The sequence below is a fragment of the Montipora foliosa genome, chromosome 1 (genome assembly GCF_036669935.1).
Source record: "Montipora foliosa isolate CH-2021 chromosome 1, ASM3666993v2, whole genome shotgun sequence".
In the NCBI taxonomy this organism is placed as follows: domain Eukaryota; kingdom Metazoa; phylum Cnidaria; class Anthozoa; order Scleractinia; family Acroporidae; genus Montipora; species Montipora foliosa.
Genome location: NC_090869.1, coordinates 21,175,887 through 21,188,294, shown reverse-complemented (window position 1 = coordinate 21,188,294; position 12,408 = coordinate 21,175,887). Strand labels below are relative to the sequence as shown.

At 38.8% G+C, this 12,408-nt stretch overlaps 1 protein-coding gene across 1 annotated transcript in view; it reads right to left on the bottom strand.

The window, feature by feature from the left end:
* The window catches only part of LOC137992888 (lon protease homolog 2, peroxisomal-like), a 41,473-nt gene that overhangs the window by 16,840 nt on the left and 12,225 nt on the right, over positions 1–12,408 (bottom strand). Inside the window, exons 11-22 of the mRNA XM_068838455.1 lie at positions 12,195–12,269; positions 11,756–11,850; positions 10,774–10,864; positions 9,458–9,505; positions 8,670–8,769; positions 6,814–6,893; positions 6,047–6,077; positions 4,457–4,522; positions 4,296–4,373; positions 3,979–4,036; positions 3,459–3,538; positions 2,554–2,718 (exon numbers count right to left, since the gene is read on the bottom strand). Coding sequence (XP_068694556.1) covers positions 2,554–2,718; positions 3,459–3,538; positions 3,979–4,036; positions 4,296–4,373; positions 4,457–4,522; positions 6,047–6,077; positions 6,814–6,893; positions 8,670–8,769; positions 9,458–9,505; positions 10,774–10,864; positions 11,756–11,850; positions 12,195–12,269 — 967 coding nt within the window. The remainder of the gene's footprint in view (positions 1–2,553; positions 2,719–3,458; positions 3,539–3,978; positions 4,037–4,295; positions 4,374–4,456; positions 4,523–6,046; positions 6,078–6,813; positions 6,894–8,669; positions 8,770–9,457; positions 9,506–10,773; positions 10,865–11,755; positions 11,851–12,194; positions 12,270–12,408) is intronic.

Below are 12,408 nucleotides of genomic sequence, written 5' to 3'. Positions count from 1 at the left end.
GGGAGGGCCTTATGACGTCATAATTATTTTGAGAAATGATTTCGTTTAAAATCCATGCTACAGATTTTGTGCTAGAATGTTCTCACACTTTTGCGTTAAAAATTTGTGGAAAACAAATTTAAGTCGCTAAGTTTTTAGGCATTTACTGTTTTGGTCACGCGATTCACCAAATGTGGTTGTGATTTGAACCAGACAAAAAAATGTTAAATAGAAAACACTTGGCAAGAAAGGATAAATGTAGAGTTAAAGGAATTAGAGAAATGGCTATTTGAAGGAGTCCAGAGCAACGGTTTGGTAGGTAAGAGCCATCCCCCTTGATGTCCATAAAACAAAAGGACAAAGCAAACATAACAATATACCTAATTAGCGAGACCTAATCGGCGCAAAAAGGACTGATGATGATGATGATGATGATGATGAATCGGAATAACAATGGATCTTTTGTTGAAGCATATTTTATAACATTTTAAGCAATATTTTCATGATCGTTCTATTGTATGCAGAGTGTTGTAATGCACGGTGCTTAAGATAAGATATTGAAACGTGCAAACCAAATTAAGCGTCGCAAACAACCTCGTCCCTCTCAGTTAATTTATTAAGTAACTTTCCCACGAGAAAATGTTTCAGGTGACAGCCGAATTTCCGCCGATGTTGTTGGAAACACGAGGACCGTCTTAGCGGCTCTTTCTTATAAGGTGGTAATACCGACCATGTTAGTAATTATCTGTAGTGTTAGTTTCCCGCGGTTAGCCCGCACGAGTTTGCATAAAAGACCGCGGAAACTTCGGTTTCCGTTGCTATCAGTTTATCCAACAATTTAATTAACTCGAATTTAGCTAGGCTGAAGTATCTACCGCGAGTATTTACCACAACCTTTTCCGCCTTTGTTGCTGAGAGTGTTAGGAACACGTTTGTGTAACTTTGCAAGCTCTTTGACTAATCATAGCTTAGGAGGAGCGTATATACACTGTACATAAACGCCAGTTTTTGAGAGAGCTAAAGAGAGTTGGCTGCCGGCAACGGCAGACTGCTGAAGTTCCATGCCAGAATAAAGAAGTTAAAACGCTGAAGCTGTGTCAACAAAATCTGCCCCGTAACACGTTTGTCCTCCGCCATTTTAGTCCGGTATATGAAAGTCTACCCACGATTTTTAAACGGTTTCAACACCCTTTTATAAACTCATTCAACACCGATTCAACTTCGTGGACAAACTGTTCCAACATCACTGTTCAACAAAATCGAACGGACGACGAAGCAATTTGACCGGGCCTTAACGTGTAACAAACGAGCAGCAGTATTTTGTCGGGTTTAAAAACACGAGGCGTAGCCGAGTGTTTTTAGTATAGGTAATCACATGATTTCGAGTGCAATTTGGAATAAATAAGCACGACATGGGTTCGACATGGAACGGGACAAAATTCAAAGTCTAAATACGAACATTTTTAACATGACGGCTGAGTCGATGAATCTTTTGGTTGACAAAATTTGTTGAAGAAGTCTGGAAGGAGGATGGATAAAAGTATTCCCCCAGAAGTTTGTAAAGGCTGAAATTTCGATGAAAATGATTAGGACTATTTAGGAATATTTCATAAAAATCACAAGTGACCTTTATATAAAGATCGTTTCATCTTCAGTTATATAAGCGATAATGATCACGAGCGACTTTCATATCACCCGCGAATGCATTTTGTTTTCCCCACAAATTTTGCATATACTATTGTTAACTATTCCCAAGTGCATTTGAAAACAATGTTTTATGCAAAATTTTGTGGGGAAAACAATGTGCATTGCGAGTTATATGAAAGTAGCAAATAGGCCAAGTTCGATATATCAATATGCAGGCATGGCTACGAGGCTTTGTGGTCAAATTTCACGCCTCAGGTCTGTTTTCTTTGTCTCAAAAGTCTAAAGGGGGATTTCTAAACAAACGAATATTCAAATTTAACCTTAACGCCTCATAGCTATGTGTGAATATTGATATATCGCACGCGGCCTATTGCATTGTTTGCACATTTAGCCCCGCACTCCCCTGGGACTGAAAAACAAAGCCGCCACCGGGCTTTCTCTGAATGATCATAGATTACCAAGGTCTACAGGTTCATACACGTGACGTTTTATCGATGTTTTGATAGGCTGTTAGCCTCATGAATTATTAATTAGTTAAAAAATCATATTTGAAGTGCGGGTGGGTTCTCGACGAATGAGAGAAGTGATTCTCGCACTAAGCTTTTCATAAACACATGAAAAAATTTTAAGTGTCTATAAAAAGCGACAAATTGCTTTTTCAGTAAAAATTATCCAGATAAGTGCAAGGACCACTTCTCTCAAAGCACATATTTGTTGCAGTCACACTTGAGAGAAACACACTGTAGCACTGGTGTTGACACTACTCTAGTGTTACCTCTTTGGTATTTTGAATCCCTTGGGGAACACTGAACAATAGAACATGATTTAACTCTAGTATTAACTCCCTAAAGCGACCGCAACCACTGTTACACCGCAATACGATGCTTTCAAGTGTTCTCCTCGTAAGAAAGCGGACAAAACACCTACCCCTAAAGCGTCAGTCAAGAACTTCTCAGTGACCAAAAAAGCCTTCTTTTCAGCTCCAGCACTGACAGAAGCAGTAGAATCAGTCTTGGTGGGTTCCTGTTCTTTACAGTCTTCTTTTCTGTCCTCTTTAGCTTTCTCTGGTATCTTTGCGGCAACCTCAGCCACCTATATAAGTTAGACCAACACATCGGGTTATTTACAGCAAGTTTTTTGACGCTAAAAGGCACGAAGTTCGGAAACGCTCCATCGTAACTGTGCATGCACGGTATTTCCTGTCACACAACTAAAACTGATGCTCTTTAAACAACTAAAAGCCTATTAATGCTCCTTTCCCCTCGCCTAGGTTTCGCAATAGTCCTCCGTGCTAAATTCCCGGTTCCACACGAACTGAGTGTTCCCGTCAAAGGGGAAGTTGTAGCCTAGGGAAATGATATCAAAGGAATTTGAGCAAGATGATCTACCCGAGCCGAGTTAATTTTTTAGCGATTTTCTCCTTTAACAGTGTGTCTAAGCTGGCAAAAAGTTATTTTAAAGTTTCAATCCTCTTTCATGCACCCGCTCCAACCTTAGCTTACAAGACAAAAACGTCTTACGGGCAGTGATAGGGTTGTTGGTAACTGAAGAGCCTGCACCAATGTTTTTGTGTGCATTAATACAATAATGGAATACAGTCCTTGAAGGAAGGATAAAAATCATGACACCGCGCCGGCCCCTTGATAGTTACAAGGTTCACCGGTGGCGTTCGGTCGAGGATAAGAGACGATCTTCCGCGCAATCCTGGTTTAATCCAAAACGTGACTAAAAAACTTTCTGCCGCACCAACTGCTATTGAATGATGCGAGGATCAAGCAAGAATCTTTTGGTTTGAAAAAAAGTTATAGTATATTGCTTTTCAGTGTACCGACCTGAACAGCTACGGCTCGACACACTCCGCCAATTTTTCGCTCAAGTGATCGCACTCCAGCCTCACGGGTGTAATTAGCAACTGCAAAAATGAACATATAGTTATTTATTATCGGCTATGTTTTGATAATGACCGGATATGGTCATTTATATGAAATGACCATACCCGCAATTCAATGCATGATTCATTCATCAAAGAAACATATGAGCCCACAAATAACCAGCTCTCAACATCAGTGGCTTCAGAGCTCAGTTGGTTAGAGCGTCGCACCGGCATCGCGAGGTCACGGATTCAAACCCCGTTGAAGTCCTGAATTTTTTTGGCTTCTCTTCGCAATTGCTAAAATTGCGTTCATAACTGCGAGGATAATAGCTTTACTTGATTTCATATCCGCAGCGCAATATATGATTCATTTCATGTATCATTTCGTTCTTAAATTAAGACCACTAACTGAAGGCCTTCGTACGTATAACGCAGGTAAACGTAACCAGTATCTGGTGCAAGATTATGTTTTTACTCACTGATCGCCTTTAATGCATCGTCTGGAACTACAATGTCTTCTGTAGTGAGTCCATGTTCCTGAAACAGATGATGATACTGTGGACTCATCTTGCTTTCTAAAACAGGTCGAATGCCTGCTCCTTTAATATTGATTTTGATTTAAGTGCCCATAGCTCGATCGTGGCACCAACAATTTCTGGGCTTGTTAAAGATTTTACGTCGCACTAACATTGGTATTTCAGGGTGAAAAGACAGAATATCTTTGTCTTTGTTGGTGAACAGATTTATCTCAGCAGGAAAGGAATCTTTGAGCTTAGGGGGACTTTAAAATACCAACCTCCAATTGCTTTGGAAGAAGGTGTCTCTTTGAAATGGCCATCTTTTCTTCTTGGGTGTAGCCTGGTACCATAATCAACTGAAAAAAAGAACACAAATCAGGAACCTTTCTCCTGTACACACAAAACCACTCCTCGTTAATTTAAAATTATCGCTTCTCACCTCCATTCGATCTAAAAGCGCGGGAGGAATCGTGCTCACTGTGTTGGCGGTGGCAATGAATAAGACCTGAAAAACAGGAAGGAGTTTTGCAATTAACCATTGAGATTCAACGACTCCCTCTCGGGTTGTTGATACACCAGAGAATATCACAGGATCTTTTCAGTTGCCATATATGTAATCAACACAAGTTACATGCCAGCAGTTACGCCCAGAAATGCTCGTAAAAAGATGAACGCCAAACTTTGCTATCATCCAATGCTGTACGTATTTGGTTAAGGCGCCTGGGGCCCGTTTTAATTTCTCGAAAATCCCGAGAAGCCATTTGTGAAGCTGCCGACAGCTTGTTCAGGGAAGCCGATCTTTAAACATGTTTTCAAGGTAACAAACAGCAAACTGACTGTAAAGTTTGACGCCTCAAATCCTCTCCGTTCTTGAGATACAGAGGGAATTGTGGCATCCAAAAATGGCCCGTAAAGTTTCGGGACTTTCGAGAAACGGGCCCTAGAAGAGTGTTTTTCGAAAGTGCGCCCAGATGAAAGCGTCTGAACACATGAAACAAAGCAATTGTTTTGCTTTTTGTTGGCCTGAAAACATGTTCAGAGATTAATTTTCGCAATAAGAAACAGATCTTAGCTTCACAAATCGCTTTTTGGGCCCAAAAAGGTTTTCGGGTCTCTTCAGAAACAGACGCCAGATTAGCATGTGGACCACCACCCGGATTTGCCTTCAACTGTCCTCATTCAACCCTGTCACGCTTCCACATTGATTTCAAAACCTGTTAACCTTAAATTATAGAGCTGCTTTGTCCAATACCGTGACACGGCTTCACAAAAGTTAAGTTTTTAAATACCACCTTGTGTGGATAACCTTACTTTCCACATGGATAAGGGGCTTGAAACTAAACTGACAGTTTTACCAGTTAATATACTCCCCAATCCCTGTTAGCAGAGGTTTTTTTTCCCTTAGCGTTCGCTGAACTGACGAGTACGGGAAAAGAGACCTCTGCCATGGGTCGAAACTCACTGTGTTGAGCATGCGCAGGGGCCCGTTTCTCAAAAGTCCCGAAACTTTACGGGCCGTTTTCGGGTGTCACAATTCCGTTTGTATCTCAAGAACGGACAGGATTTAAGCCGTCAAACTTCACAGTTATTTTCCTTTCTCTTACCTTGAAAACACGTTAAAAGATCGGCTTTCCAAAACAAGCGGTTGGCAGTTTTACAAATGGCTTTTCGGGCCCGAAAAGTTTTCGGGACTTTTGAGAAACGGGCCTCTGGCATGCAGCGGTTACTTAGCGACCGTATCCTCGCGTGATTCTTTCATGTTGTGTGAGCTCACTTAAGAAATGCGCAGAACACAGCGGGCCCAAGTGACAGTCAGCAAACATATCATAGGGTATGCCGTTTGAAGAGTGCCGTCAAAGGTTGTGGAAAGATAGAGGTCTCTTTGCCCGTACTCGTCATCCAGCGAATGCAAAAGAAAAGGGGCTTCTGCTAGCAGGGATGCTCCCCAAGCATATAAAACCCCAAGCTGTGAAGGGTAACGTAAGACCAAAATAATACGGGTCTCCGGAAAGCAATCAATTTTACTTACTTGCGAAAGGTCAAATGGTATGTTCAAATAGCTGACCAACAGTTCAGGAAAACTTCAGTTTACTGTACACGCCTCGTGTGCAACGTTTTCAAAATACAAATGAAATGTTCTGCCTGCCATGTTGGCGAGACGACCCAGCATTTTAGTGCACGCATGTCCTGGGGAATACTTGGAAACAGGCAGGGCCACACACTTATCTAAGAATGTAAATTATGATAGTAGCTCAAAAGCATGTTGCATGACAATTGCTACATGAATCACACCTCTGTGTAGTTCTCAATCAAGGTCCAAGGAGCCAGCACACGTGTTGTAGAAAACCAAAACTGAATGTACAAGTCACACACATGAATCTAAAAAGTTTAACTGAGACTAAGTTTAATAGAGTTCAAAAGTGTTGACATCATAAAAAAAATAATTTTTGAAATGATGGGATTTGTTGAGATATTTTGAAAGAACAACACCTGAAAGGCCTATACTTCCCAAAAAACTAGCATTATGGGGCAAACTGTCTCGGAGATACTAGTCCCGTTTTGCTCTGATGACTCCATACAATCCTTCTAAATTTGACTCGGTTCCTAATGTTATGAACTGAATCAAATCTAGAAGGATTTGTATGGAGTCATCAGAGCATAACTGGGCTAATATCGCGAAGACATTTTGCCCTGAAATGCTGATTTGGCCGCCATTATGAAAGAGGTCTATAGACAATTTTACAGTTCAAGCTGAGAGGGGAAAAACAGTTGTTGAAACTGACGATTGAAGGATACTGGTCTACAAATGTCCAGTTCTGTTCGGGGTCCAAAACTTCCAAGAGTGCAGCAGATGGATCTCCATGCAGGCTCTTACCCTTAAAAAAACAATATACATGTTATTAAACTAGTGTGAGGTCCGTACTGGGAACATTCTGGTCTAGTTCCTTATTTTGCAAGTTTATGGACCGAGCCTGAGGTCCATAAACTTGCAAAAAAGGAACTCAACCAATATTTTCACAGTATAGAGCTAGCAAGCTAGTTCAATAAGGTTTTTATTATATTGACGGTACTTGGCGGCCTTGTCACTGTTTTCTTTGTCCGATTCTTTGTCAGTACTTTTTTTTTTTCGTTCCAGCGCTGGAGCACTAACTGGAGACACTGAAAACTGAAATTAACAATTAAAGTAAATCAAGTCAAATGTTGGTTTTTGAGGAGAGTGAAAACCAGAGTACCCGGAGAAAACCTCTTGGTGCAGAGTAGAGAACCAACATACGACGCCGAGTCTCGGAGTCGAAACCCGGGTCACATTGGTGAGAGGTGAGTGGTCTCACCACTGCACCATCACTGCACCATCACTGCACCCCGGTTCTAGAAAGTAAAGTTCCCACTGGAACTTGAACATGACTAAGGATGTGTTTGATCGACCCTATTTTAAAATGGTATGCCTGGCGTTTTGAAGCAACAGCCGCATACATATATATTTTTTAAAACATACACCATGACAGGGAACTATGTTTTTTAATCTTCCCACTAAACGATAAATCGTTGGGGTTTCAAACTTGGCAGGGCAAAAGTAAATAGAAAAAGGAAAATTTAAACCGCAGTGCGCACTCTGCAGCAAAATATTTCCCGAGTCAAGGATTCTCAAATTTTATCAAAAAACGTAACTGATTATTTGCATACCAAAATTTGTACACCAAACGTTATCGTGAAATAATAAATCCCGTTTCAGTTTTGAGCCTTGAGGTGATTTGAAGAGGACCTGACCATGCCCCATATCCTCCTGACTTCCATGCATTCCTTAGCAGTTGACTCCCCCGGAAATTTTTTTGTCCGAAACTGTGAGGATTAATCAATACCTGACCGTAAAGTGACCTAAACTACCGTTTTTTATCCTGTTGAAATACACCACTAAACATAGCCCAAATTTGGGTAATTTAGCCTCCAAGAATACCTTAAAATAGCATCTTAGCAGACCTGTGTTTGACAATTTTAATGTGAGTCCCTGTAAAAACAAAGGATTTCTAACTACTATTCCATGTATTCCTATTCCGGAATACGGTCAATCGGACGCAACCTAAATAAGAAACATTTCTTTCATTTTTCTTTTTACATCCAAGAAAATGGAAACAGAAATGGGAACAGTTTAGCAACTTGTATAATTATACGCTGTTTCATGACCGGTCCATCTTAATGGTCCGTATTGCAAAATTTATTCTCCTTTTCATCTCAGACCACTTTGCCCGTATCATAAAATAGTTTATTACATGACTAGCTCCGTGAGCGGGCAAGATGAACCAAATCGCGCGCTCTGATTGGCTACCCGAGCGGGCAAGATGGAGCGATACTGCCCGCTCGGGATTTCTCGCTTGGTCCCGCAAGATCAAAGATCATTTTTTGGTGTTTTAAGTCATATAATAAATCCTTTATTGACCAAGATTGTTCGGTCAAGATGACTGGATATTGGCCTCGTTCTTTTTTTGCGTGTTTATGGACCTCGACTTCGTCTCGGTCCATAAACACGCAAAAAAAGAACTTGGCCAATATCCAGTCATCTTGACCTCACGCTTGGTCAATAACCCATACTTATTGACTAGGCGTGAATGACTGCTTCAAAACCCACGAAACATCTTACAACTCTGATGCCTTACCATCTTGTCGACTTCATCCAATAGAATCACCGGATTTTTTACTCCCACTGTTTTTAATGAATTAAGAATTCTCCCTGGCATAGAACCAATGTACGTGCGCCTGAAATAGTAAAATGAAAGGGAGCCATTGTGATTATAAAGATACTGAAAATAACTTTTGTTCTAGAGAAATGATATCAACATTATTGAGGATACTGCAATCACAGTCAATTAAGGCAAATGCATAATTCATTACAAGCTGACTGCCACATTAATCTTATACATGTAAAACTCTTAACACATCGGCTCCCTGGAGTAAGACGTCGTATATTTTACTCGTGAATGGGGGGCAGTTCATAGGTGAATTGGTTAACAACCCCTAGACACACTGGTAATACATTTTACTCAGCTGTCTAACGCCAGATGATTTTACTCTTCAACAGGAGGCAGTTCATGAGTCAATGGATTAACAAAAACTGCCACCTTTAAACCATTGACTCTTAGGAGTGAGACTTACGGTAATACATTTTACTCTGTCTAACACCAGATGATTTTACTCGTCAATGGGTTAGTACAATTTTTACCCCCAACGATTAAAACCCCTTCTGCAACCTTAGTTCACCCCTTATTTTAAACTATGATGTATACAACAGAGGATTTTGAAAAAATGTGTCTATTTAGATGTAATGCACTGAAAATGTACAAAGATGAAGTGGTAATGAAAGGCCACAATTATCATTTATGTAAAATTCGGCAGGATATTTCAAATTGCTCGTACGCAGCGAAAACAATATCAAAACATAATTTACCTATGTCCTCTAATGTCTGACTGGTCACAAATTCCACCTAATGATATCCTGTGAAATATCAATAACACCATAGTTTCCGCATCTGTATACAAAATTAAGTACATGCATAAGCCACTTACGACCCTCACAGAATGCACATTACAATAATTTCAGAGTTTTACACTCAAACATAATGTCTTTAATAATAATACTATTGATTTATCACACTGAATGCAGTACACCTGCAAAGTTTAGAGAATCCAATCAAATAATGTTGAACCAAACAAAAACTGGCATGCCAAAATAATATAGATGCAAAAACTAATTTCCTACCAAAATACATGTAAGAACATCTTTTGTTTAATTTAGCAACTTAAAATTAATGGTTACAAGTTGCTCCCAACTTCCAACAGAATCCTCGAAAACTCTTTAGATACCACAAAAAAAACACTGCAATTAACATTACAGTCAAGGTTGTATTTTACTTTAAAAAAAAAAGGCAAATGTGTACATACTACTACTATGCTGGCTTTTCAACTGTCAAAATTCATACTACCATAAATTACATAACTTAATATATTCCTTCTTAAGGCCCATTTAAACGATTTCAACATTTGAGCATCATCATCATCATCATATATCCTGGGTTTAAAGCTCAGAGCTTGTGGGGTCGTGTGAAAATAATAACAATATATGAAGCTATAATTATTAAAATAGGGAAACATTACTTACAGATCACAACTTCTATAATAGTAAATTTAAAAGATATTAGTTAATTTCTAGGCTAAGAGATATTCAAAAGTTCACACAGAACTAGAAACCAACATTTGTTCAACAAAAGTTGAACAATGTTGGGCAAATGTTGGACGCAAAAAGAAAGTTGAGTGGAGGCCGTTCAAACGGTTCCAGAGATGGGCCAACAAATAAGAACCAACACTTTTGTGTAATTTGATAGTGAGGAACTAAGAACTAGAAACCAGTCTCTCTTGTCTAGATAAACTACGCCATATTGACTTTTGTGGCCTGACGTGAACATGCATGTGTTCTACAATTGTTGAACATAGTGTTCAAAATAAAGGCTTCAACACCAATCAGCATTTTCGAGAACAAAGGAAAAGTTGAATCGATGTTGAATTAATATTAAAAGTTTAAATCAATTTAAACTTCATCAATGCACTTTCAACAAGCTTTCAACATTTTTTATGCTTTCAACAATGTTGGATGACTTGTTCAAACGCACCCAACATTTGGTTCAACAAAGTGTTGAATGCATGTTGAAGCAAATGTTGAAACTGTTTCAATGGGCCTTTATACAATACCAGTAATCTGGTTCAAACCTTTGAAATTCTCTGCCAAGTGTATTTGCAATGGATCGTCCAACACTGGTCTTTCCAACCCCAGGAGGACCAACAAAGCAAAGAATGGGTCCTGTAAGGTTAATTGAAAATGGTCTTGCAAAGTAAAACACACTCCTGTAATACCTACAGGGACACCCAACTTAATTAAAGATGACAATGATACATGTCTGGACTGCTTAAATAAAGAATAGAGTCTCCACAATTATTATTTACCTATTTTTCAAATACCACTTGGCAGTTTTCAAGAGCCCCCAAAGATCAAGTTCATGTAACGTATGTAGACAGTATAAAGACTGTCTAAAGATATGTTTTTATCATCTAGAAAAATTTGATCTGTTCAGATATTTTAGCTGAAAAAGTAAGTGTGTGAAAATTTTAAGGAATGATATCTTCAATTAAGAAATTGCTAGCTGAATGTTTAATACCTTCTAAGAACTTCCATCCGAACCATTTGCTCATACGAAACTGCTAGGTGACTTTTCTAAGTGCCTAAAATTGCAAAAATATCCCTTCCGAAAAGGTAAGGGACTACTTTTCCCTGGTTGCGAATCTTTTAGGTAATGTTTTAGTACAGAAATCTGTAGCTGTTTAGCAGCATAGAAATGAAATTCTTAGAGCAGTTTGATTATTGTTGGGTGCCCCTGAGTTTTAATTATGCATGCAGTAATAAACACTATAACATAAAGATGCCGAAAGCAGAGCCAAAAGATTCCATTATAATTTTGTCAATGACACTCATAATAAGAAGAGAGACCTTTCTCGCAACTACAAAATTTAAAACGAAATGGGCTGCATCAAGCATTAAAGCTGTGCATATATTGGAGTATGCCATGCACTCTTGACTGGAAGTAATGTAGAGCCTTGTTTTAATTAACATACTGTATAACATAATTATTATTTCCCTACAACTTTTCATGCTATCTAAACTGCAACACATAAATCACTTTTCAACTACATTAACCTTTCAAACTGTTCTTTAACTTGCGAACTGCAAGATACTCAATCACTCTCTTCTTTAATTTTTCCAGGCCATAATGATCTTGATCAAGGTCAAACCTGAAAGTCATTCATAACAAAAATGTCAATGAATAAAAGGAATGAGGAGGTATCCGAAGAGTTAAATTAATAATATTGTCGGGAAACAACAACAATATAATAACAATAATATTTAAATCAAGTACAATACTTCAATACCTTAATAAGTCTTATTCACTTATGTGACAGTGTAATAAGTGTAGGTTTGCCTTAGATTGTGTGTCTTTGGACTTAAATAATGAATTGACAGCATAAAAATGTGTTAAATAGTTTGTTGGTTTTCTACTCTTTCATGCACAATGATGAGACGATCAGTGGTATGGTGTTATAATTTTTACTGCGTAAAAAAAGACATCAACATGTACCTTGCTTGAGAGATATCCAACTTGTCTTTAGTTTCACGATTCCAAGGAAGGTCGACCATCCACTCCAGATAATTTCTTTCAGAAGCACAAAAAGAAAGAAAGACTCAAAACTTTAGACTAGACCGAACCTTTACTCAGGCCTTCTGCGAAATTTGCAGGGCGAATTATGCGATTAGAAAGGCCAATTATGTGATAAATATTGTAAATTATGCAA